Source organism: Lampetra planeri, chromosome 28, assembly GCF_965212315.1.
Source record: "Lampetra planeri chromosome 28, kcLamPlan1.2.h2, whole genome shotgun sequence".
Classification (NCBI taxonomy): Eukaryota; Metazoa; Chordata; class Hyperoartia; order Petromyzontiformes; family Petromyzontidae; genus Lampetra; species Lampetra planeri.
This window is the reverse complement of record NC_136134.1, coordinates 9,318,266-9,345,965: the sequence shown is the minus strand read 5'-3', so window position 1 is coordinate 9,345,965 and position 27,700 is coordinate 9,318,266. Positions and strand designations below refer to the sequence as shown.

The 27,700-nt window shown below is 48.9% G+C and overlaps 1 protein-coding gene across 1 annotated transcript in view; it reads left to right on the top strand.

The window, feature by feature from the left end:
* The window catches only part of DISP3 (dispatched RND transporter family member 3), a 241,513-nt gene that overhangs the window by 208,356 nt on the left and 5,457 nt on the right, over positions 1-27,700 (top strand). Inside the window, exons 19-21 of the mRNA XM_078607818.1 lie at positions 4,654-4,799; positions 11,007-11,166; positions 12,012-12,125. Coding sequence (XP_078463944.1) covers positions 4,654-4,799; positions 11,007-11,166; positions 12,012-12,125 — 420 coding nt within the window. The remainder of the gene's footprint in view (positions 1-4,653; positions 4,800-11,006; positions 11,167-12,011; positions 12,126-27,700) is intronic.

The following is a 27,700-nucleotide window of genomic DNA, read 5'->3' as shown; positions in this document are numbered from 1 at the left end:
AGGATTCCCAAGTCAATATTTTTACGTTGTCACCAACGGGTGCGCCGTTGGCTTTTATTTCGCGTGCGGAGATTTTTTTAAAACTTTGGTCTTGACAGTCTGCCTCACAACGGCTCGCTAGTGGCAATGTTCTAATTACGCGGCAAGCGAGACATTCTTAATAAACACTGAAATGAGAAAATTTACCTCACCGCTACTCTTCCAATTGACCACTAAATTATTTGCTTCACTGCAGCACATTAGCGCTAATTTTGATTCATGCTCGCACGTTATCAGTTTAAACGGCTTGCGCGGTAACAATTCGTATAAGTTAATTTAACATTTTAATAGATTTTTTTTTCATTTGGCAGTGGGTCCACGCGTGGCCTGTGATACGGTAAACAAATTTCAGCACATTTTCAGAAAAATAGAGACGTGTAAACGCGAAATAATTAGCAATTATTGAGCGCTGCATGTCGGTGGTTTAAAAATTGCCACAGCGTTTGTTCAACAAGAATAAAAAAAAATAAAAAACGCAATTACCATGATGCATCTCATTCAGATAATTGCAGATGAGAGGGTGCTTACTCCCAAATTATGAATATGCTTTAGATATTTACGTGGTCTAACTCAATGTTAACACACAGAGCCAGTTTTGCTTCGAGGCTGCGTTTTAATGAGCCACAATAACACTCTCTGAGAACTAAATTGGCTATAAACTCCTTTATGAAGGAAAACGGCAAAGGTGTGCAACCCTGGAATTTCTAAATTTGAAGTTTTCGTGACTGCAAGCACTCATACTCTTTGTTTTTTTCGGTAAAGTCACGTAGGTAAAACATAAATTAAGCGGTGTGCTTTCGCTAAGTTGTCCTCACCTGAAGAAGGACGCTTGTGTTGCGCCCGAAACGTCGTGATTTAATTTATTGAAATGTTTTACCTACGTGACTTTACCGAAAAAAAGCCAAACAGTATGAACCCTGGAATTGCTTGTTCATGCCACTGCTGGCAGAAGGGCCTCCAGAGAGCTTCTGGTGTATCTCGCCTTCTCGTCCACACTGGCCAGGCACTTTGCCCAACCACACGGGGGCCTGCTGGTCGATCAACTGTGGTGTGCTCTGTCACACTGCGGGGTGGAAGAGAGGCGGTGGGAGATTTACTCAAAACTCGCTCCGTCGTTTCACACTCGTGCAGCGGAAGACCGAACCGAACCGGTGATCTCTCAGTCGTGCGATGGCGGTTGGACCGCTGCCGGAATTCCAGGCGCGCAGGACCGTATTGAAATATATATATAAAAAATGGCCTTTAAACTCGGTAGGGGGTTTTCCCGGATGAATGGTGGAACCACGTTTCTCTTCATACTCGTTGGTTCTTTCGGTAAAGTCACGTAGGTATAAAACATTTTTTTATTTCTTTTATTTTATACTTACGCGACTTTACCGAAAAATTATTTAATTTCTTTTATTTTATACCTACGCGACTTCACCGTAAAAAACAAAGAGTATGAATACTTGCAGTCACGAAAACTTCAAATCTACACGTTTCTCTTGTTGATTTTTGGTCGTTTAAAGGCGATCGGCGGGAATAACGCCGACAGCTCCCGAGGAAGCACGCCGATGCGGGGTACGAACTCGCCAATGCTTCTTCGGATTTTCCCGCGCAGTTCGCAACTGACCGGCGGTCGGGAGAGCGGTGGGACGCACGCCGTGCATGCGCGCTACTGATTGCAAACCAAACAAAGGCGGAGATAATAGAATACAAATAAAACAGCAGAGTTGGCAGGTATTTCAAAAAATGCGACGGTAATTAATCCCACGGAGAGCGGCGGGTCCGCACAGTCGCGGTGACATTTACCAACTCTCGCTTGACAAGCGCATGGCAGCTTGCGACCCCCCCTCATCCTCCGCCTCATGCCAATGGCGATGTCGGCAACAATCTGAATATCCGTTCTGTTGTCCACAAACGATGGTGGGGGCTAGGCGCCCACTGGGGGGCCACAGAACAAAAGTAACTTTGGGGCGGCGGGGGGGGGACCCTTTCAACACTGGGCAAGTTACACCACTGGAACCTCCTTGGCCAGTAGCAAAATATGATAATTGTTTTTTTACCCTTTTATCTGGCAACAAAACTGACACCTTTTTTTACAAGGAGTCATGTTTACATTGACCACAATACCTCCGGTCGGAATGCAAACAAAACACATAACTCTGATAATGTATGCATTGTCCTTGAAGTTGATTGGTCCACACACGAGAGAGCTTTCGTGCGCCTTTTTGGCGTCATCTGGTCCAACACCATGTGAGACTAGGCTCTAAGGAAAGCTGTCTCGGGTGTGGACCAATCAATTTCAAGGACAATGCATACATTATCAGAGTTATGTTTTTTGTTTGCATTCCGACTGCAGGTATTGTGGTCAATGCAAACATGACTACTTGTAAAAAAGGTGTCAGTTTTGTTGCCAGATAAAAGGGTAAAAAAACTATTATCAATGGGCAAGTCTCTTGAATTTCCTCCACCTCCGTCCGTCCATCAGTATATATCGGTGCGTGACAGTCGTCCTTAATTGGATGCAACAATCACTGTTCAACCTCATTCAAACGGATTCCTGCACATTAAGAACAAGTATAGTATATTATGTTATTATGTTTGGATTGCCTGGGCCCTTGCCATCGAAATGTGGAATTTTAGACATGAGCAAAGGGGTTGTTAACAGAGATGAGCGTCGAGTTTTTGAAAAGAAAAATAGATTTTTTTTACTGACATTAGTAATAGTGCCTGTCATAAGGACGTATAGTTTATACCCCTGTGTTCGGGCTGCAAATGGAGATGAACATCGCCGGCAACGTATTGAGCGTGGGAACATTGCCTTTTGACCTTAATAGGTCTAACACCGTTTGTGACCTTTAGGGTTACCTTTAGTGAATGTTGTATCGATAAACAATGGCGAGAATTGGCAGCCCCTTAAGTTGGTCACAGTGAAGGTGAGCAGAGAATCAATCGCAGCCGCGACAGCCGTAACGTCCTCTCCTCTGGACAGCGCTCTTCGATCCCGTGCACGCGCCCACCATTCACGGCTCCCGCCTCTTGTGTCCCTGCAACCATTGGGGCGAAGATGCCCTGGGGAGGTTGGGGGGGGGTGTCCCACTACCAGCGGATGGTTCGGCGTTTGGCGAGATGTTATCTTGCTCGCCTGGTATGCAGGAAGTCGTGGGTACGATCCTGGCCCTGACGCCTGTATATTTGGAGTTTGCATGTAACCCCCCCCCACCCCGCTCCACGTGGTTGTATGGATTTAACTCCGGGTCCTCCGGTTTTTACCCTCCACGTTTAGAAACATGAGGTTTAGATTATTTGGATGCTAAACATTTCCACGTGATAAGCCACTTTGCTGAGTTATCATTTGTGGCCAGGTCGCTTCTGAAAAAATACCTAAATAGCTCAGTGGGCCTCACCTGGTAAATACAATAGCTTTAGTTTTGGTTATTGGTCCGATTACGGATCCGCGTGAAGTAATTACACAAAATCTACACAACTATCAGCTCACCGAAATCGGTGTTGAGCCGACTGTCTGTGATGTGATAACTTAACGATGCTGCGTTGGCAGCGGCGCGCAGCAGGGACGGTTAACAACAAATTTCCACGCATTCGTCAAGAACAGTGTGGCCTTGACAACGTATATATTTATTTTATAGAGAGGCAGTGTTATTGACTGATGCGTTGAGGTTCTTTGTGTATTTAAAGACTCCATCACTACAATCAGCATTTATGTCATCTTGTAGAAGGAAGATAACTGCGTAAAATACAAATGTGTGCGTGTGTCTGTGTGCGTGTCTGTGTGTGTGTATACGTGCGGAGCGGCAGCGTAGCGGTTCGTGCTATGCTGCGCTACGAACCCGGCGACCCGAGTTCTATTCCCGCTCACGGCAAAATACCGGTGACGATGATCTAAACCGATCCTGGACCTCCCCTAGGTCGACTCGGCCTCAAATAAGTACTTGGTGTGGTGTGCAAAACATCACCATTGGTGAGACAAAGGTGGCCGGGCGTGGTTTATGGCCACCCACCCCCTCGTGAGCCGTGCCAGCCTTCATAGGTGCTCGCTAACCGCACTTGCCACAACAGTCTAGTAAGGCTATACGGGGGATCTTTGTCTCTTTACAATAAAATGTTGGGCTTTTTAAGAAAGAAAAGCCTACGTGTTAAAAAAAAACCAAAGAAGCAAACATCAGCTGGTGGAATACAGCGATATGGTTAAGACGATACATGTAGGGCATATTCCTCTTTGATCTCCGGTCGCAATATAGAGAAATGAAACAAAGACGGATCTAGGGAAGTCAAAAAATTACAAGCTCTTTAAATAGGAGCCAACGTTAATAAAAAAAAATGCAATATATGATCTCTGAGGGAGGTTTACGAGTTTCCCCATCACCCACCCTTTGGACCACCACCGTGTCGGGCTAAGAAAGTGGACGTGGAGAAAGTGGAGGAAAAGTACAGCTCGTTGCACATATCTTGCTGGGTTTCTCTAAGCCATATCTCAACATTTTCGAGGTGTCCGGACACCCCTGGCTCTATAACCCCTTCCGTCTGCCACCCCCCATGCCACCCACCGGCTCCTGTCTCACCCTCTCCCGCTCTACCCCCACCCCTCAACCTCGACCCTTGTGCCGGAGGCAGGATTCAGCTTGTCCTCCGTGCTGCGCTTGATGAGCGCCGATTGCCGCGACCTCCCCGAGCCGCGGCTGCTGCCAGGACAGCTGTCCCACGCGGCCCTCGGCTTCCGCGAGGGCCGCGTGGCCTGGCTGTCGCTCGCCTTCGAATCGGTGAGACCTCCCGGGTCCCGCACACACACACATGCAGAGAGCAACCACCTCGTCTCCCATAGCCCCCGGTACGGTCATTCCAAATGCTATGTACGTTCTAGATTTGAAGCTTTCGTGACTGCAAGGATTCATATTCTTAGGTTTTTTTCCGGTAAAGTCACGTAGGTAAAAAATTAAAATTAATAAAAGTAAAATAAAATAAAAATCACGACGTTTCGGAGGCAACACAAGCCACCTGAAGACGGAAGCTTGTGTTACCTCCGAAACGTCGTGATTTTTATTTTATTTTACTTTTATTAATTTTAATCTTTTACCTACGTGACTTTACCGGAAAAAAACCTAAGAATATGCTACGTGCGTATGCACGTTGAATTTATTTTGCACCGTATGTAGCCAGCCATGCTAATCAGAGGTGCAGGGGATCGACAACAAAAGAAACACAAAAAGCTGTTCTCAATGAATTCGTTTTCAATCTAGATTTAAAAGTGCATAGCTACTGTGGTTTTTTAATAATTACTCCTGCTGCTCCTGTTATTCTGGAACAATAGGACTGCGAAGGTTGAAGCACTGAGGCGGGACCACTGAGATAAGTGGTGTGGAGTGATCTAAGATTGAAGCTTTCGTGACTGCAGAAATTATACTCATTGTTTTTTTCGGTAAAGTCACGTATGTAGAAATAAAATAATATTTCAATAAATAAAATGTAATTAAAATAAATCGCTATACTTTAAAAACCTTTGTTTATTTTAATTTTATTTTATTTATTGAAATTTTATTTTATTTCTACATACGTGGTGTGGAGTGGTTGGTGTGGGTTCGTTACCGAACCCGGTATCTCAGCGATGCTAGCACAGGGCTCTGACTCGTGAGCTGAATAAGCCACTTTTGAAAAATATACTTTAAAAACCTTTGTTTAATTTTTTTATAACAGTTGCTGAAAACGGGCCCAAATCTCCAAAATTACAAGCGGTCAGCAACAAACAGCTTCAGGTTGTAAATATACAACGGTTAATATGTCTTTTGTATTGACCAACGTTATAAAAATATACAGGAAGATTTTTTAGGAGAAATTTTGTTCAGTGAAGACTATTCACTCGCATGGCATTGGAACCCAGTGATCTCAGCAATCCTGGCTCAAGCGCTCTGACTGCTGAGCCACCTGTGGTCACTTCGAAGAAATTCGATGTATTTCAAAACCTTGTTCGGTCAGGATATCTTTGCCCGGATTTGAACCAAGCTTCTCAACAGCACCCGCTCAGTGCTGTGGAACAGCATAATCCCCTTTGGTCCGCCTCAACACCACTGTTTCATTGCTCCTATGATCACTGTTTCATTGCTTTTATGGCTTTATTTTGGTGATTTTCGATACGTTTTTTGGTTTGGCCATGTTTGTTTGTTGTAGTACAGAGTTAGACTGATGGCCTTAATCTAAGTTGTCTTGTGGTTGTTGTTGTTGTTGTTTGACTTGCATCCCACTGGGATTTTTGCACATTTTTGTGTACGGTGCTTTTTCTGCAATATTTTACTGTCTTTTCTTGGATTTTCTGTTTGCACTCAGTCACATATTTACTTTCAGATGTTTTTTGTTCATGTTTTTGTTTTTTGTTTGTTGCGGTTGCACCCGATTCAAGAGCCGAATGGCTCACAGGGCTACACCTAATACATGAACTTGAACTTGAAATGAACTTGAACACTCCCCATTAATGTTATAATGTCGAACAAGCCCTCGCTTACCGTGTTATTGTCCCATTACCATGTACCTTGGCCCAACCCGCGGACCATGTAGTACATGTCGTTTATTGATTTCTTTATTTTCTTACTATAAAGTGCCCCCAGGCCGCTCTTTCCTTTTGTCGAGCAGTTCATTGTGCACAAGGCACACGTGCACTACAAATTGGGAAAGCTGCGCTTAATTTGGCTCACTTGATTTCGTTAATTAAGGACATCTCACTAACTCCAGGTGATTTGCTCGTTAATTTCGATGTAGTCTGTTTGTTTACCAAAGTTCCTGTGCCTGACACCATTGCAATCATTAAAGATTTGGTCCAACAAGGACTGAATGCTGATGTACCGGCCCTGGTGAGACACTGCCTCACCAACACTTACTTCACCTGGAATGGAACATTCTACAAATAAGTTGAAGGTACCCCAATGGGTTCTCCCTTATCTCCAGTTGTAGCCAATGTTTTCATGGAAAATTTTGAGACAGATGCCATCCAGGCATCCACTCTACGTCCGTCCTTGTGGAAGAGGTACATAGATGATACGTTCGTCATCTGGCCACATGGCCTACCAGCTCTGAACCAATTCCTCAAGCACATCAATTCCATACACCCAGCCATCAAATTCACCATGGAAGTGGAAAAGTATGGCAACCTACCATTCTTGGATGTTTTAATCGAAAAGAGACCAGATGGCTCAATGGGATACTGTCTACAGGAAAGCCACCCATACGGATGCCTACCTAAAACCTGAATCCCACCACCATCCATCTCAGAAGAATTCCCTCATCAAAACTTTGCACCATAGCACTCGATGCATTTCCGACCTTCATCACCTAGCCAGTGAACTGGAACATGTATACCAAGCTCTCAAGATGAATGGATATTCAGACTCCACAATCCGCAAATCTATCACGCCAACTGTTGGGAAAGAACCATCTGAGGACCAAATAAAAACTATCACCTTGCCATACATAGTAGGGGTCACCAAAATATTTACAAAATCATGAACAAAGACAAGATCCAGGTTCGATTTAACACAGTACATACAATTCGTGATCTGATCCCATCTGTGAAGGATGTGATCCCTGACATGCAATACCCCGGCATCTACAAACTAAGCTGTGTCTGCGGCAGTAGTTACAGTGGGGAAACTAAGCAACATGTATCGGACCGTGTTCGTTGAACATAAAGCAGATCTAAAACACGGTAGGACCAATACCTCGGCCATGGCTGATCATTGTTTTAATGCGGTGGGCTCACACGAAATTGATTTCTCTAAGACGAAGGTACTCCGCAAACCCACTGGCTATCAACAAAGATTCGTTCATGAAGCCATCCATATATATAGACACAGACACAATTTCAACTGAGAAAATGGGTACAAACTTAGCAATCATTGGAAGGACGTTATCAACCAGTTTAAGTCATAACCGGCTGTGCTGTTCCCTTTCTGCCGCCTTCCGATGTTATTTTTAAATTTTTTCCCCGTGGCTTCGGCTCTCCAATTTCACATTAACAGGTTGAATTCCTCGCGCCAACGTGGCCACCTACGGACGCCGACCTCTGCGTCGCGGTGGCTCTGCGATCTCCCATTAACATGCTAATCTCTCACATTAACATAGACACCCGTGCACTTGTCACGGACGCCGCTCTGTGATCTTACATTAACACGCTAATCTCTCACATTAACATCACTCGCCCCGCCCACTTCGTTTATGACCCTCGGACTACACCCTATAAAACAGTCTGCATTCAGCAGCTTTTCTCGTCTTTTCTCCTGATGACGATCGCTTGTGTTGTGATTGAAGCGTTGTAGGTTTTTCGTTATTTTCTTTGAACCATCTACGTGACTTTGGCGAAAGACCCAAAGAATAACGCTTCGGAGGTCCAAATGGAATTGCGCGCGAGCACGGCTGGCAGATGCCGCGCGTGGGTGTTGCGCAGGCATAAGACCGGCGACGTTTTGTTTTGCTGTGTTCCGGGCTGCCGTGCTTCTTGGACTCCGCCCTCCCCAGCCGCGAGCCCTAGCCGCGAGCCCGTTCCCTGCCCCACCAGCCCTCCTAATGGATGCTGTGCTACCCCTCGTCAGTAATGGGCCTTAACGATGACAATTAGTGGGGCAGTTGTGTGCGTGCGTGCGCGCGTGTGAGAGTGCAACGCTCTCAAATTCTTAAAAATAACCGGATGCCCTGTGCCAGAAAATTAGGCACTAATTTAATGTCCAGTGATGTGCAAAATCTATGCAAATTATTTTTTCCAAGCCTCCCAGCGATTATGTTGATGGTACAGATAATGCGAATCAATATGTTGTTTCATCAGTCAGTTTATTTTAAAACTCCGAGTAACTGTTTTTATATTTTCCCAATTTTGTTCCATTTTGCTATCAGTGTCACGCCACCAGATGTGCTTTCCATCCGGGTCCCTGCCAGAGCCGTTGCAACCCCTTCGTCGTGCTGTTGTAGAATGGCCCACAGCAGCAGATATCGCCACGGCTCCCTCTGAGATGTATTCACGTGACCTCTGGTCCACACAGAGGAGGGGAGGAGAGCAGCACTTTGCCACCTGCTCCGCACACGCTACCAATATTCATCGCATGACGGTCAAACTGATATTTAATTTTCAGAGCTGGATATTAGCCGACTTCAGTCGCGGAACTAATTTTTTTTTATGCGATGGATTTTTTTACGTGCACCTGTTAATAACCAAAAAAAATTCTGGCCTTCGAATTATGTTGAACATTTTCACAAAGGGGAGACACCCGTTGTGTCACGTGGAGCTCTGCGTTCACCCCGTTGCCTCCGTGGGGTTTCAGCGGGATACCAGTTTCACCTACAGGCAAAAAAAAAAACCTCAATATGCTGTATATGCATGAACAAGTATTGGCACGGTCATTAATTATGTATTCAATTTTAATAAGGTAGTTTTATTCACGTAATTTCTCCAATTTAAATTGGTGGAAAATGTTTTTTTTTGCCTCTATCTGGTTTACATTTTAATGATAAACAACTTTTACAAGCCTGGCACAGTTTTGAACATTGAGTGGAACACATTATCCCTGGTGCTATACAGCCTTGGGCTGCCGATACTGCTGCCCATATGGACTGTGCTGTGTTGTCTGTATGAGCTTTGGTATTTCACTTGAGGCGAGGCTGACCCTTGGTGCCAAGAACGTGCAATTATTTAAACATCTCCTTTATGACAATTTCGAAGGTGCTATGTATGCTCGAAGTATAAAGTCGCGGGCAAAAATTAAAAGAATGCCATTTTTTTTGGGAAACAAAAGATGAAAGTTTTAGCCGTAAGAAAAATTATTGGGCAGACGGAGGATACATTTAATGAACCTCTGGGGTCATTAAACCTTCCATTGAAATCATTATTCTACTTTTACAGCTTGCGCCTACCAAAACAAATTCTGCCTTCCATTTACCGTACGCGCTAGAAATTCCTCAGGCCAAAAAAAAACGGAGCAAAGCCAAACGAGCCAATCATAGCGCTCCTCCTAATAGCGTAGCTTTATAAGCAAAAGGTTAGCCTTAATGAGTTTCACCCTACCCCCCGCCCCCCCCCCGCCCCCCGCCGATGTGACTTACGAGTCCACCCAGGTTTGCCTCTTGGGGTCACCCTGGCAGGCGCGGTGGTGCCGCTCGTTCTTCTGCCCGAGCGCCAGGAGTAATAGGCGCGAGATTATCGGACGTAACGGGGCTGACGGGCGAAAATGCCGCGGCCCGCGCACTTGACTCTTCCTCTTCCTCCTCTGCCGCCGCCGCCGCCGTCAGAGGCGCAAGCCACGCACGTTATCGGAGCGCTAGAGGGGCCACCGCCACCCGTTTTGATTCGCGCGGTGCCACATTGGTGCGCGTTCGCACGGGCCGGCGAAGCGCACCCACGCATTTAATTCCGCGATTGAAGAGAGGGGGGGATGTGGACCCGTCCGCAGGTTGTGTGCGAACCGAGAGTCACATCTGCACCGTCCGCCGATCTCTGTGTCTTCCGAGCTGCTGGCTGGCTCACCCGACAACCTCTGCCACGCACCGATCATTGATTCGCTGCGCCCGTTCAGTGTGTTGCACAGCCATCAGCAGGCCGCACAGAGTGAAACTTTCTGTATGGCCGATTGCTGCCCCTTTGGGTGTTCCCTCGATTCTGCGGGCGATGCCAATTGAAACATCTGATGGGTCGTAAAGTCACCTGTAGGCCGCTTTCCAGCCTGTCTGCCACTTTGTGCTTCCTCGCTCGGTGTTTGACAGACTGACACCTTTATCGATGCATGAAATCCTCATCGAGTCTTCGGTGCGGGGGGGGAGAAAGGTTTTGTGCTGCCGTGTGTTTGGCCATTTAGTTGGTGGCTATTCACTCGTATGAGAGGTTAACTTGATGACTCGGAACAATCGACATGCAATACAGATTGTCCAGCAGCCTACATCTTGCCACCGTGGGCGCCACGGTGGTTGAGTGATGGTGGTTGCCCGCCCGCCCATGCCAGGTCACATACCGCGGCGGCTCTGCTCTGGACTCGCTAGACGACTATGCCCGCTGGGAGGCCTTCCTGCAGCAGCAGCTGGCGAGCCTGCCCCCCGACTCGGTGCTCCGTCGAGGATTCCAAACGTGCCAGCACTGGAAGCAGGTGTTCACCGAGGTTCTGGGTAAGCGCCTACACCACACTGCGCTGGTAATCGCCTGGCAATGATGCCAGCGAAACACCGGTGTGCTCAAGTGGTGATTAATTGGCACGTTTTTTTTTTCACGTGACAAGCCTTCCTAATTGGCTGTGTCGGGTGGAGGCGGGTTTTACGACACATTTAAGCGAACTGACCCAAAAATGTTTGCTCCTGCAGTATAAATAAATATTCTGATTTTGATTACGAACTCTACTGGACTGTGGAGCGGCTGCGATGGTACGGCTGCCCATACTGAGCACAGGCCTGTTGTGAACCCGTGATGAAAATCAAACATTCCTATGATCAGGGCCGAGTATATCCATAAGGAGAATCACTGCTGACTCCCGGGGGCATGGTGGGATGAGCCCCCCCCCCCCCGAACTAGGATTTGAACACGAGCACTACCCCCCACCCCCCCTGCCATTAAAAGGTTGATGCCGTGGAGCAACGGTTAGCACACTGGGCTTGAAATCCACAATTATTACGACATCGGTTTTCCTGCAATCGCCATAATTGTCGTCTTCAACTGGAACCTAGATTTTCTGTCAATCGGTGCTCAGTGGATAAAACATCGAGGCACGCGCCCCGCAAACCTGAAGTTCGATCGATTCCCACTCGTGGCCAACATCAGTGACAAATGTCCGAAGCGATCCTCGGCCTTAAATGAGTAGCCGGTGCGGTGTGTAAAACATCACCGCTGGGGAGACGGGGGCGGCCGGTCGTGGTGCTGGCCACGCCACCGTTGGCCGTCGTAGGGGCTCGCCTACAAAACTTGCCCCAACAGCCTGCGTAGGCTACACGGGGGGTCTTTGTCTTCGTGTGCAATGCAGGTGTGCAGAGTGCGCTGTGCAGCTTGGCTCTCTCTCTCGCCATCTGCGTGGCTGCTGTTGCCATCTTCACCTCTCACCTCTGCCTGACCTTCATCGTGCTCATGATGGTCCTCGGTACGTATGGGGGCCTCTGTTGCTTCCGCTCGTCACTATTCAACGTCTCAAAGTCTTTCGAGACGGGTTTGTGGCGCGAGCCCTGCACTCCAGCCACTCGGCGGTCGGGTGAGTGAGATCATAAGGTTATATCTGTGATATACGGTCCGTAACCTGCCTTCAGGGACATTGGGTTGCCCACTGAATGCAGTACAGAAAAGAAGTCGTTAACATCGTTGTATTGCTGTTGCTAACAAAGCTGTGTGTTTTTGTATTTCTGGTCTCATCCCACAGTCGATAATGACCACTTTCATGAATAAAGGGAACATTGCATCGTATTGAACATTATCTGTGGACTGGACACTCTGTACCATGATACACTCCATCTCATTCCCCCCTCCGCCCTCCGCACACTCGCCGCTCCAGCAAGCAAAGACTTTTATCCGAGCTCTCAGCCGAGCTTCGCTCCGTGACACAGCAACTCCCTCGCCTCGTCTCCTCCCGTGATGTGACAACCCCCACTCCCTGAGCCGTCCGTGATGTTGACTCCCTGCTCGCTGTTCAAGGTCCTGACTCTCCACGCCTTCCCCTTCTCGGCCCGTAGCTGTCTCTTCTCTTAAAAGAAAAAAAACGTGGGGTGTTTCCACTTCCTTTCATCCCCCATCGCCCCTACGATGCACGTCTCACCGAATTTGGACCGCTTCTTGAGAGGCAATTGCCGTTCGATTCGCTATGAAGCCAAATTTTATCATTGTTCTGTATCTCAAGCGGCACCCAGATGAACAAAAAAGTTCGGACTGTGTGAAAGTTTTGCCGAGAAAACGCATTAAATAAACAGTTGTTATTACCGCACACATCTGTGCAACTCCTTAAGAAAACACACACTTGTGTGTGTGTGCGCATTCTGTGGGGAGCGGGTAGCGTCGCAGTTAGCTACGAACCCGGCGACCCGTGTTTGATTCCCGCTCACGGCCAACACCGGTGACAATTATACAAACCTGGGCCTCCCCTAGGTCGACCCAGCCTCCAAAAAGTACCTGGTGCGGTGTGTAAAACATCGCTACTCGCGAGACAAATGCGGCCGGGCGTTGTGCCGGCCACCCACCGTGCCAGCCTTCATAGGTGCTCGCTAACAGCACTTGCCCCAAAAGTCTTGTCAGGGCTATACGGGGAATTTTTGTATGCTCCGTAACATAGCAGAGCAGTTGTTTTGAAGCCGTGTCAACGCACGGCCTTTTATCGCACCATCTCATTTCGCCACCATCACCAACATTGCCACCATCGACACCCGAAATTCTCTTGCAGACCGTCACAAACTTCGTTGACGGCACGCGGGCCCACCGCTCACCTTGCATCTTTTCCCTCCTGGAACGTTTCTTTTTTTTCAATGTTCGCTATCCCCCGCATAGAGCGAAGTTCTCGCTCTGCCACTCACGCGGTGAGGAAACCTCTCCGCGCGTGACGGTCGCCTCCCTCACACACGATCGTACATTGATTCACGGGACAGCCGCCCTACAAGGCCTTCACAATCCCTTCATCTCACTCTCCTCCCCCGGTCTTCACGGCCTTCACAGTCCCTTCGTCTGACTCTCCTCCTGAACCTGGCTCCATTCGCTGAAATGTGTCAATTCCAGCGGAATGTCTCATAGTCAAGTAAAAAAAAGAAATTGTTGATAATATTTGACCACCAGTGGCCGATTTTTCTTAGGAGTTTTGATGTGCACTGGCACACCTCTTTTAATTTGCAAGCTTTTCTTGATGTCTGCAACAGCGGTGGAGGTGGGGGGGGGGGCATTGTTACCCACAGTTTGCAGCGTTCATTATTTAGAATTGACTGCGGCGTGGACCCCCTGAGTTGTATATGCCCCCGCCCCTCTCACCACCTGGAAGAGCTCATCCTATAAGCTTTGGCAGGGAGAGGGGGAGGGGCGGCGGAGATGGAGACTATGATTTAAATCGAAACCCAAATTGTTTGCCGCTTGGCCACCGTTAGGAGCGGCGTGGCGATTGCATCGTGATGAATTGAGAATTCATTTCACGATCGGAAAATTCTGGGCTCGCGAGCGAAGGGAGATCGGAGGAAAAACAAATAAATGCACGACTCGAGACTACTCTGGCATTGTGTATCATCCAGATCCGCATCGCACGTACGCACACCAACCCCCCCCCCCTGCAAATATAGACGTGCCAAGTTCAGCCTCACAGATTTGTCTCCGCACGTTTGCTGTTTGCAAACGCCGATGAAGGCCAACACGGTGCAACGAGGGAGCTGGAGGGATTAGCACCATCCCTCCTGGTTGCCTGTGTCTTCCAAAGTGCTGGTGGTTTACACACCCGCCCGGACAAGGGGCAACCCTTAAAGTTTGAGTTGACCCCAACGAATTGCACGATCGGCTGCGTACGGCGCAAAAGAAGTTCAACACACACGCATTCATACAGCGATGGCCCAGGACCGGTTTAGACATTGCACGCCACCAACATTAGCCGGGCTCGTAGCGCAGTGTGCTCACGGCTACACCACCGCTCCCTGCATACCGCCATATAGCCATCTGGGCGAAGAAATTACTGTTAGAGAGCACCTATTAACACTGGCACGGCACGTGAGAGTGTGGTCTGGTCAGAACCACGCACTTGATGCAGCAAATCTGGCTGTGACGGTCCCACCTGATGACGGAGACTTGTGTTGCCTCCGAAACGTCGTGATTTTTTTTAAAATTAATTTAATTTAATTTTTTACCTACGTGACTTTACCGAAAGAACTAAGAGTAAGAACCACGCACGCCCGGCTGCTTGGTTTTCCAAGTCCTGATGATGTTTACACACTTGCACCAAGTACTCATTCAAGTCTGAGTTACTACGCACACACACACACCCCTTTATTCCTGCGGATAGGGGCAATGCGCGTCTGTTGGGATAAAGTTACCGGCAGTGGAATTGTTGAAAGAAATTGACGTTTCCCAGATTGATAACAACAGGCGGAGGAAGATATTAAGTGCCTTAGGCACATGTTCATTTTTTCCGGTAATATGTTTTATTAAGATATGCGCATACATTCAACATCACGTTCTACATTTTAATGGTGAGTTTTCAATATCAAGGATGGATCTAATATCTTCAAACAACTTTTTAACAACTTCAAAGCTAATGCATTTGTAACGACTTAATATAACCCTAGCCAAACTTTCCTGGATTCGCGGAGAGTGTGTACCGTCTTTCAGATTTTCCGAGTAAATTTCAGAGCCGGCAGCGTGTCATTAGAATGTTACGTCTGTGCGATATGGCCGAGAAGATCATCATATCTTCTTGGTTCTTTCGGTAAAGTCACGTAGAAGGGAAATAATAAAAGAATAAAAATAAAAATAAATAAAATAATTCTCACGACGTTTCGGCCACAACGCAAGCAGCCGTCCTCAGGCTTGGCAGCGTATATTTAAGCTGGGTTGAAGGGCGCTCTTCCCCCTCCAACCCAGCTTAAATATACACTGCCAAGCTTGGTGGTGCTCATTCAGACGCTGTCCTTCCGACAGACCTGTTCTTCACCTGAGGACGGCTGCTTGCGTTGTGGCCGAAACGTCGTGAGAATTATGTTATTACGTTTTATTTTTATTATTTTATTATTTCCCTTCTACGTGACTTTACCGAAAGAACCAAGAAGATGAATCCCTGCCGTCACGAAAGCTTTAAATAGAGATCACAATGGCCGTGTCTGAGCACGGCATTTGCACCGATGAGAAGCTCGGCCCGTGAGTCTGTGCAAATCCCCGTCGTGAATGACAAGAACATAAAAAGTCACACTTGAGTTGTTTTTGGTTAGGTCGTGGTATAGGTTGCGATGCACATTTTTGATCAAAACTCTGCACCGCCCCCAACAGAATCAATCAATTAAAGTTGTCACGTCGTGGGCACATGTGCCAGTTTTTTTAGCTTTTCAAATTTTGCTTGCTTTTTTCAACATTCCTTCGGTTTTGCTAAAAAATTAAATAAATTGCCACATTTGACCACGACACGACAGCTTGACTTGGTTGGCTCTGTCGGGTGGTGGAGGGTTACGGTAAAACGTGTTACATTATACCCACACGACGATAAAACCCAAAAGAACCTAATTTTAAATCATAATAATGGCCGTGAAAGCCCGCGTGTAAACATTACTCGTAATGTCCGCATATGTATGAAAGTATGTTGAACAGCGTTCGCGCCGTACGTAGCCAACCGTGCCAATCGGAGACGCTTGCTTTAAAGCACAACGGCAACTTAAGGGATGGGCAATCGGCCAATTCAATCGCAACTCGCTGCCGCCAATTTAAATGCTTCCCAAAAAACGTTTTGAACAAAATGTACCTGCGGGGGCGCGCTTTTTAAAGCGGACGGCTGATCAGGTTTTTGGGGTGGCTCGGAGGTCAGAGCGAATTGTCGCGTTTTCAGATCTGGGAGCAAGACCCGGGTGAAGGGGGGGGGGGTCTTGACTGCGGAGGGTTGACGGTCTCGGCACGGTCGTCCACGAGGTCACGACTAAGCCCTCTCACGTTTGCACCGCTCCGTTGTTTTGCGCACGGCACCCCCGACGGCTTACACTCCACGTGCGAGGCTCGCCAAAGAAGCGACCTTCCCCTCCCTCCCCCCGGCACGCGGAGCGAAACGTCGGTCCTCGATCGCGGTTGACGACGCGTGGTCACAACCGCGATAAACGCTTTCGGGGGTTGGCTGGAATGGTCCGACCGCGATGACGCACGCGGCACGGCGATACCTTGGTGTGAAATTAGCTTGATCGCTCAGATTGACCAAGCTGTGTCTCTGTGAAGGCTATTCATTTTGCCAGCGCGGAACACTTTTCTCATTTTCGTTGTTGGCTGGAAGTGTAAACTTTTGTATTTGAGTGACCCAGTGCGTTCATCATTGTGGGAAGTTACAGCTCTTGATGTGAGTTACAAGGACAACCTTTGTCAAATGATGCAGACTTTAAATTGGATTCTGACTTATCAAACTGGCTTTGTGCTTTTTTTTGTTAGGTCTCTCACCCAAATAACAGAGGCTAAATAAATGATTTTCATATCCGAAGAAATCCAATCGTGCCCATGAAGGGTAAAAATACGAGCTACGTTTTTAGCCGCGCACTGCTGGGACAAATGCGGTTTGGGGCGCGCCTATTGAAGCGCGCGTGGGCGCAAGCCATCGTCATGCGCACCGATTGTCACGTCAGCCATGCCCGTACGAAATAAGAATCTCAGCCTGAGCAAACCCGAGGGTGAGGCTCAGTTCACGCATGGGTCAGGGTGAATCGTCGCGATTCGGGGGGTGTGGGGGGGGTCGCCGTTTGATTCCAGTACGATGAAATCGTTATACTGGTAGGAACCTCCTGGTTACATCAGCCCACAGGGGATTATTGTGTCCGTCCGTCCGTCGTGCAGCGAGGGGCTGGGTGGGGAGGGAGGGGCTGGGTGGGGAGGGGAGGGTGGGGAGGGAGGGGCTGGGTGGGGAGGGTGGGGTTGGGTGGGGAGGGGAGGGTGGGGAGGGGCTGGGTAGGGAGGGTGGGGAGGGGCTGGGTGGGGATGGTGGGGAGGGGCTGGGTGGGGAGGGTGGGGCTAGGTGGGGGGTGGGAGGGGTGGGGCTGGGTGGTGAGGGGCTGGTCACCCCGTGGTGCCCTTATAAAACTCAACGTTTAACCTACTCACGCCGGCTTGCCCTCACAGTCGCGCATATTTGCGGAATACTCCACGCCGCCGTTGACTCTGGTCATTGACCGAGAAACCCAACGTTCCTACCAGCTCCCTCCGCAGGAATGTGTTTATACCATTGCGGTGGCTGCCACACGAACAGGTAAACATCCGCTCTCACGCATTCCATTGGGCCGCAGTGCTCCGTTAGCTGGAATGATCGTTACTATCGAGGAATCGTTAAACCTCTTTATATTTAGATATCAGTTGCCACTGATCTTGTTTAAGAATTTAATTTTGTTTTCCACTGCAGCATATAATTCTAAGGCACACACGTCTACGTTATGTGGCATTACACACTCGCGTGTGTGTGTATGTGCCGTGGGGTTGAACTGCAATGGTTAAGCGTCCCCGCAATGTGAACCTGGCGACCCAAGTTGGATTTCTATCTGTGGCTAATATCAGTGGCGAGTGATCTGAACAGGCTCCCGAGGCCTTCCCTGTGCCAACCCGCACTGACCAGAGTGGTGAAGTATGGTCAAACAACCCCCACGGCTGTACACGGCATTGTGAGAGATCCTCGTCGCATGAGGAGGTCTTCGTCCAGAAATGGTTTTAGAAAAGACAAAGGACTGTAAGTTAACATCATCATCATGGTTACCATCATCATCATGGTTACCATCATCATCATGGTCAGCCGTGGTCAATTCGCTGCTGGATGAAGGTCCTCCCAAAACGGACGCCACTTCTCACGATCTTGTGTTGTCATAATAATCCACCAAGTATCTACAATCACGCCGTCTAAATGAATAATTGTTATTAAATAGAGTCAGACCTTGCTGAGTCTATGGCCAAACATCCCGGCAGTGCGTCAGACGCAATGTTTACATTTGGGTTTAGTTTACCAGTTCGTTGTAATGTTTGTTTTACATCAGCATTGCATCCCGTTGCTTGCACATCGGAGCTAATTATGAACAACATGTTGATGGACAGCTCGAAATTACAGCGCATTACGCATGAACGGAATGCCTCAAGGGAATAAAAACGGGTGAGCTTTAGAGACTGTCTCCAACAGGATGCTGCCAGTTGCCTGATTGAGTCTCCCGCTCGGCGCAGAAGTCCACGCACAACGGATCGGCAGGCTGCGTGGGGTAAAGTGTCGGTGCTCCCACGTCTTCCAAGATGTCTGGGTCAGCATGGAAGAGTAGGCCAAATGCCCTCTGCAGACGCTGTCTAGAGCTCGCACTGGTGGAGGGCCACCCTGCCAGCTATGGAGTGTGGCCGCAAAATTGCAGAGCTGCTCATTTAATATTTTTTCTCTCGGCATATTCCACTCTCATTACGTCCTCTCTTTCTCATCCTTCACTCGTGCCACTCTTTTTGAAACACAATGGTCATGTGGTCAAAGTGGAATAAAAAAAAAACTTAATCTATGAATTCCCTATTTGCTTGACAGTTCAGGCCTAGTGTTTTTTTTGTTAACGTTCCTGGCAGGTTGTGTTCATTGCTTTGAAATTTTGGAAGGCGCTGGAGGTGGTGGAGGTGAATGAGGGAGGGATGGAGGGGGTAGATGGATGGATAGAGGCAGGGATGGAAGGAGGGAGCTTTGGAGGGAGGGAGGCAGAAATTGCCTAGCGACTGGTGTACGCCACCAGAATAATTACCGTGATAAATTTTACAGCGCCCTTCATCTGATGTATAGTTTAAAGCCGTTTCTTCCCCCCCCCCCCCGCCCGTTCCCCTCGTTCGCTTACTCTCTGCCGCCAGTCGTCTTTTTAATTTCCCTCTCATTCTCTCCCTTCCATTGCTCTCCTGTCACTCTCTCTTGTTCCATTTTTTTCATTGCCTCTGCCTTTCTCTCTCTCTCTCTCTGCCGCCATCGCTCCCATGCTGTGTTTGCTCCGTCCCATTCCCTCCATCTCTTGCCCCTATCTCTCCCACCCGCCCGGCCGCCCACTCTCCCCCTCATCTCATCTCGCCTTTCTCTCTCTCTCTCTAGCCGTCTCTTCACTGCTTTGCCTCAGTCTCCCCGTGTAGGGCGTGTTTGTCCTTGATTTGTTCAGAATGGACCATTAGTCGCAGGTTATTGGACTGACCTTTATGTTTGACACGCGTTTTCAGTTTCTCTCCTTAAATCATATTCCCCTGTCCGTTTTCTACCTTTTCTGATTTTTTTTTTCATTTTTACGACCAACACGCTCAGTTCTCCACCTCTCCCGCCGCATCTGCCTTAAAATTCATTTTAATTATTTATAATACGTTACCCGTCCCGCGTCCAACCCACGCGGGCACTCTAAAGGGACGGATACAACGGCGCATATTGATCGTGCGTCGCGGGCCTTGGCGTACACCTAATCCAGCACGTCTCCCGACCTACCCAGGCATCCCTTGGGTAGCGGGAACGGCACTGCGAGAGGAGGAGTGCCAGGTGGCCTGGGTAGCTCAGTAGGATTCACGACTGCCGTTGTTGGCGAGCCGAGTTCGTCACCACCCAAGTGCTACCCCCTCAGGGTTCACATCTGGGTTAGTGGCTGGAGGTCACGCAAGGTAGAACGCAATGCAACGTGTATTTACGTCGTGGATGAATGCGAGCGCATCTCGCGAAGCTGCGGAGAAATAACGGGCACGTTTATTTTACAGGCGGAGAGGCAATCCGTCACGGGCAGAGAGAGAGAGAGATAGGGCGAACAAAAAAAAGGAAGTTCTTGTGTCCGTACTTGAAAAAATGGACAGGGAGTCGGCAGCGTGGACGGTCGAGGGAAGGAATTTCCAGACAGCGGCGACAGCGGAGAGGAGACTGAGCAACATCCCGCTGAGCGAAGGTTGACGGGATCTTTGCTGGAGCACAGCGTGCACAGCGGAGGGGAGTAGAGTGAGATGAGAGGGAAGAGCTGGGCAGGGGCAGGGAGTTCATGAAATTGATGGGGGATTAGATTGAGGGCTAGTTTGGAGGCAGTGTGTGTGCATCGGGGGTGACGTCTCATTTATGTGTGTGTCGGTGAGAAGTCTAGGAGCAGATATTTTTTTATTTTTTTTGGAGATGACGATCTTCAACACGGCCATTGATGGCTGCACGTATTTTTCTCTCGCAATACCGTAACGGCTTCTCGCTCACTCTACCCTAACTCTGAAGTGTAAAGGTTTACATTGAATATATGAGATCACACACACACACGTGGCAAATCTCTCTTTTACTCGCTGCAGAGTGGAAACGAGCTCCTTTAAAATGGTAATGAAGAGGCAAGCCCTCAGGCTCTCAAAGTTTACGTGGAAGTTGCCTCGCCGAGAAGATTTCTGCAATCCAGCAGCGTGTATTTAACAACCCTGAATCTCTTCACGAGATCCCAAGACCGTTTAAAACGAGTCCAGAAGCACGCTTGCTGAAACAAATGATGACGTACTCTTTGGTTATTTCGGTAAAGTCACGTAGGTAGAAAAAACAATAGATCACGACGTTTCGATCGCAACAACAAGCGACCGTCTTCGGGTGAGAGAATGATGACGCTTGACAATGTAGTCTGGAAAGCCAACAGGCCGGTGGATAAAAAGGTTTTTTTTTATTTACAAATTGACACGCAGAGCAGAGTTCTTGTACAATATGTTTTACTACTCTCAGACACTTTGGTTCAGTCAAGCAAACATTTGATAAAATTCAAAATAATTAACTTGTGTACGCACCATACCAATCCTGTGAACATAACCATGGATATTTGATCGATATTTGTAGGTATTAACTTTTTGCTATAACTGACAGCAGGAATGGGCCTGAAGTTGCTCCAGTAGTTCTGTGCAGTCTCGCCTTCTTACATGGCCATTCCCTGGTGCACACTAACGTGACGTGAGGGTTGTCCAACCGCAGGACATATTATAACTCCCCCCAAAAAACCCTGCTATGTCATTGGTATTAATACTACATATATATAACAACAGAAAGTACCAATTCCCCCTCAACAGTGCCCTTCCCCGCCATAGTGCCATGCGCCTCAATTTGTGCCCTTGATTGGAACGGGCCAAGATCACACCTGTCAGCATCGCCAATCTTCACGTGCAAACACGGGGGTTTAAACGCTCGGGGTGGTTTTCTTCGCTCCTGCACCGTTTTTGTTTTGTCACGAGGCTGCACAAGACTTTGTTTTACATTCGCAGCCTACGATTTCGGAACGCAAACCTCGCCTCCGCGCGCGAACTCGGGCTGCTGCACCCTCCGATGGCCAACCGCTCGGGGCGGGCGGATCGCTGGGGTTCGTGGTTTGGGGCCCGGCGGCCGCCCTGGTTAATGCTGCGGTGTGCGCATCCGCCGCGGAACAATTGCACGCCTTTTGCTTCAGGGGCCGTCCATAAATGACGTCACGCACCTGGGGATGGGGTGGAGGTCAGACATTTGTGACGATGTGTGACGAGGGGGCGGGGAGTTTGAGAAATGTGACGTCACATCAAAATGCGCAACTTAAAATAAATGTAGAATTGTTATAACAACACTAATTGTTATAATAACACTCCTACAACACCAGAGTGCAGCGCCACATTAAATACGCACTACAATGACAATAGTTTAAAGCGATTTTAAGCATGTTTTATTTTCAAAATGAAAAATATTGTTTTGGGGGGGGGTGGCAGAGCTTTCTGACGTCATATTTGAGGGGGGGGAGCTGACTTTTTGTGACGCCGTGTGACGAGCAGGGGGGGGGTCAAAAATGTTCCAAAATCGCGTGACGTCATTTATGGACGGCCCCTCAGGGTGGGCACTCGAGATCCTTGCGACGACGTTCGAAACGAGGAGGCCGCCGTGTGCCGGTGTCGTGGTCCAACTTCGCCCAATTCGGAAAAAGATGTTCGTGCAAATTGCTCTCTCGGGGTGGTTTAGACAGGCAGGATCATTGCCCCCGTTTGCAGGCCAGGTGCTGAGTCAATTTGTGTCCACGGAGACAGCTGCCAGCACTGGGGGTTCAGTTTGAAATGTGTTGAGATGGGAGATGCAGTTCGCTTATCGTTTGCAAAGCGCTCTGAGACGCCACCGGCATGCATTTCAAAAACAAATCATCATTATCACGCTGAATTTGTGAAGAAGGGGGAGTTTTTTTGTATTATTTTCCACTGAAGATTTTTTTTTGTCTCTCCGTTTCTATCAGCTGCCATCAAGCAGCGCCGTCACGGCAGCCTTCAGGAATTTTTGAAACGAGTGGGTGAATCGGCCGGGCTAATGAGCGGCGCGCCGTTAAGTGTGAAACCTTCTAAACGGCAGACCTGGCTTAACGAGGCCCTCGGCCTTGATTGGCCCAGGCGCCATCAGTCTCGGCGGCTTCACGAGCGACCACGGGGTTCTCCCTGCAGACGGGGAGGCAAGTGGGGGGGGGGACTGTTGGGCTTTGGGCCGTGACGGCACGGACACACGGTGTTTTTTTCCGGAGAACTACGCGGTGAAATCCTCGTAGCGTTGTCGACGTCGCTGCAGAATGCAGCGACGTCGCGAATTCTGGAACGAGTAAAACACTTGACACGTTTGTCCATAACACCGTGGCCCTAAAGATATAATACAAATGTATAAAAGAAGACGTTTCAGGCAATGGCCCTTCTCCATCTCTCTGGCTTGAATATGGGCACATTCCTTAATGGTGTTATTGGATGAATTTATTGATTTTTTTGTTATTTATACTCGGGCACCACTGCCAAACGCAGAATCACATTTTCCGTTCTGTTTCATTTTGGAGGGAATATTCGCAGACAGAGAATGAAGGCGTATTAAGTCGAGTCAAGTGCAGGTCAGGTGCTTATATTTCGGACACGTGACCAGGATGACTGGGTGACCGACCGCAGTGGATGGTGACGGCAGGGAACACTGAAGCAGGAATTGGGCTGGGACTCGCACCACCGAATGTCCCTTTGGCACCACGCAGCTTCACTCTCCTTCGTGGTGAATCACTCTTGACAGTGCCCCCCTACATACACACACACACAACAGGCCCCCCCCCCACACACATCTGAGCAGAGCTGGAGCCGTGGCTGACTGGAAGGTGTTGGAAAAGAGGGAAGGCCACGATCTGACCAGACGTTAAACATCAAAAGCCCGAGTGGGATGGAAGCTCCCTCTGCTGATAGACGCGGCGACGGACGGAGAGAAGTGGAGAGAGAGAGAAAGACTGCAATGAGATATCCCCGAAGGGAACGTTCATGCCCTCCCAGTACCTGAAAAGACCAAGGCCCCAGAGGAGGAGGAGGAGGAATGATTCGTGTTCGAGTTGACGGTGAAAGCACTCGGGGTGGATACGTGGGTCTCAGGCGTCGTTTATTCGTCGCCGATTGTTAAATGTATTTGTCCGCCGCTTTTGTTCACCATCGCGTTAGCGCATCGATTCTTGGCGGTGCAATTTTTACTGAGCGCGGAAGGCGTGCGCATTCGTTTGGATGCCCGAAAATTTGGCTGACCTCGCGGGGAGGGGGGCGGTGGGGAAAGAAAACGCGGACGCTCCGTGAGATTGCGATCTTGTTGCGACGCGGCTGTCGGTTCCGGCCTGGCCGCGTTTGGTGGATAAATCACGATTATTACACAAAATAAAAAAAAACGAAAACACATCTGCACTAGAGACTGTGAGGGCGACGCGACACATCGTGGCTCTCGGCCATATTTCGCACTCATTAATGCATCTCACGAGATCGCTGTCGGACAGATGAAATACTTGTTTTGTTTTAAGGCGCTCCATGTTAACACCTGATGTAACGTGAAGTGATGACTGAGTGCGTGAGTGTGTGCGCGTGTGAGAGCAGTGGTGGTGTATAGCGGTGCACGCGCGCTGCGCTACGAACCTGGCCACCTGGGTTCGATTCCCGCTCACGGCCGATACCGGTGACGATTATCTAAACCGGTCCTGGGCCTCCCCTAGGTAAATTGAGCCTCAAATCAGTGCCTGGTGCGGTGTATAAACATTGGCACTCGGGAGACAAAGAGTATGGATTCCTGCAGTCACGAAAGCTTAAAATCTAGATTAGTAGTGGTGTTGTGGTTAGCACACCGCCGGGCATGGTGCTGGCCACCCACCCCCTTGTATGCCGTGCCGGCCTTCATAAGTTGCTGCTGGCTAACATCACTGAAGGCTCTGCAGGGATCTTTGTGTGAGGGGCGTGTTTGTTGACCTGCATGTGGGGAGTAGTAATATACACATAGACATAACTTCAACCGAGAAGATGGATACAAATTTAGCAATCATTGTAAGGATGTCATTAACTAGGTGAAACCCGAACTGCTTTATAGTGGCTGTCGTCTATCATATCTGCCGGGTACTACTACCACTCTATTTTTCCGAGTTAACTTCCCCCCCGCATCCCCAGCTCTCTCGGCCTCCCACTTGCAGCCCCCCCCCCCCACAGCCTCACTTCCCTCTCCTAGCGTCCACGCAGCGCTCCCCCCCCCCCCTCCTCCCTCTCCCCCCTTGCCCCTTTCTTTACCTATATAACCTCTTACCACAGCAACTCTCTCTACCACTTCAGCAAAACATTTTCTTGCTGTGGTTTTCCCACCTGATGATGATTGCTTGTGTTGCTATCGTAACGTCGTGATTTATTTTAATTTTCTACCTACGTGACTTTACCGAAAGAACCAAAGAGTATGGATTCCTGCAGTCACGAAAGCTTCAAATCTAGATAAGCAGTGGTGGTGTTTCGGTTAGCACACCGCCCTACGAACCCGGCCACCCTCCTTCGATTCCCTCTCACGGTCAAAGTCAGTGACGAATATATGAACCATCCATGGGCCTCCTCTAGGTCAACTCAGCTTGAAATGAGTACCTGGTACTGTGTGTAAACAGCACTGGGGAGACAAAGGTTGCTGGGAGCGGCACTGGTCACATCACCTCCTCATGCGGTGCCTTGTGTGATCGTAATAGATGCTCACGCACAGCACTTGCACCGTAAAGCCTGTATGACTCTTGGGGGAGGGAGGCCATTGTCTTTGTGCCTGTAAACCAGAGCTGAACTCTTGTGTATCATTGTTCATCGTCGTCTCAGAATAGACACAAAGCTCACACAATTGAGGGTGTCCACTGGTGACGGGAGTTCAACTTATCCTGTGGGGGCGTAACAATGCAGTAAATGCATCGTTTCATCTCAAATGCAAAGAGGTTACAAACTTGCAATATTCGCGGAGAATTGCGCGTGTAAGAATTTGTGATTTTCGATCCATGCAAAAAAAACCCCTATGCAAATGATGCATGCTAATTTAACGTTTAGGCTAATGGGCCAAATCAGAATGTACAAACCAGACAGGAAAATATGACGGTGCAGACGAGGTAGTAAAAACGTCTCGACAAGTAATTGATTCTTTAATAGAATCGTGGCCCTGAAATATTGACGGCTTCATCAAATCACCAGGGGTTTGCCTTGGGTGGCCCAAACCATTAAGAGCCCTACTCTTAGTTCTTTCGGTAAAGTCACGTAGGCAAAAAATGAAATTAAAATTTATAAATAAATAAAAACATGATGTTTCGGAGGTATTTTTATTTATTTATTTTTTTATTTTTTATTAATTTGTATTTCATTTTTTACCTACGTGACTTTACCGAAAGAACTAAGAGTATGAATCCTTGCAGTCACGAAAGCTTCAAATCTAGAATCATTAAGAGCCCTCTTTGGCCAGCGTGGCTGGAAGATTGCGCCCGGCCCCAACTGCGCTCCTCATGTACGATTCCTCCTCCTCCGTTCTCGGTGTGGAAACGTCGGATGCCGTGCCGGACAACGCCCGCTGGGGGTGGGTAGGGATGGGGCGGGCAACCCTGTGGGTCACGTCGGAGAGAGAGAGACTTTGACTTTTAAACAACTTTTATTGCCGCCAGCAGCAATTGCACTGGAGGCGATGTCAATATGAAATACTCAGTCACCAGCAAACAAATGGAAATAAACGCTACAAATCTACGTGCTGTGGCCACGGTGACGAGCGAGCACTTCAGAAGGTGAACACGAGGGTGCCGTCCACGCTGGTACAGAGAGGGGCTTTTCCGACTCCCCAGCGTTCGAAGAAGACGTGCACATCACCAACATGTGTGTGGTACATGGCGTGCTCCAGCCGGAGCCGCGCCTTAAGCAGGTCTCTGAACACTGGAAGCACAGAGCAGCCGTCAGTGTCACCCTCCAGCATCTTTTTTCTCGTTCTATACACCGCCAACTTCGCCTGCGCGCAGGCGAAGTTGGCGAGGTCATGGCGCACGTTAGCCAGGTAAGGCACCACCCCATATACGAAGCTGAGAGAGAGAGAGACCTCCGCGCGCGCCCCGCACCTTTTAGGCTCAACAGGCAAGAGGGCTCGCCCCCTTCGACGAGCATCGCCCACGGCGCCTCTCCCCTTTTCATTCCCGTCGGGCACTCATTGCGCAACTTCCCCGCGGAGCCCTGCAGCTGCACATTGGCGGCGGGTTAATGAGGCTTATTTCACGCGCACGTGGGCCCCCGCCTCCACGCCCCCACCCGTGTGACCTTTCGCAGGGGCACGCGTCGTCACGACCCCCTGTTGGTTGGGGGGGGGTGACATTTCAGAGCCGTGGAGCAGTGAGCGCCGGCGTGTTTCTACCGCGGAAAACACAAATCACCTATTTAACCCCGCCGCCTTGGGCACGCCTCTGGGAACAGATGCGGTACTATACAGAGAGCGAAGGAGGTGGGGGGGAAGGGACACAACTGGTGACGAGTTTTCCCGTTTAGTGATTCCTGGAAATAGCTCTGCGTGAATGGCAGGCCCCACGCTTCGTGCCTGCTATTAGACGACGCGATTCGAGTGTTTTTTGGTTTGTGTTTTTATCACGCCTCTATAAATGCGACCGCAATTTCAAAGAGCTGTACAAATGCTGGGGGGAAGGGGGGGGGGGTTCTGCGGGTTGGGAACGTGGATGGAATTTACGTCCTACCGAATGATTCTCTCATTTCACTTCACGTCGTTCGCATCTGTTTCAGTCTCTCTCCTCT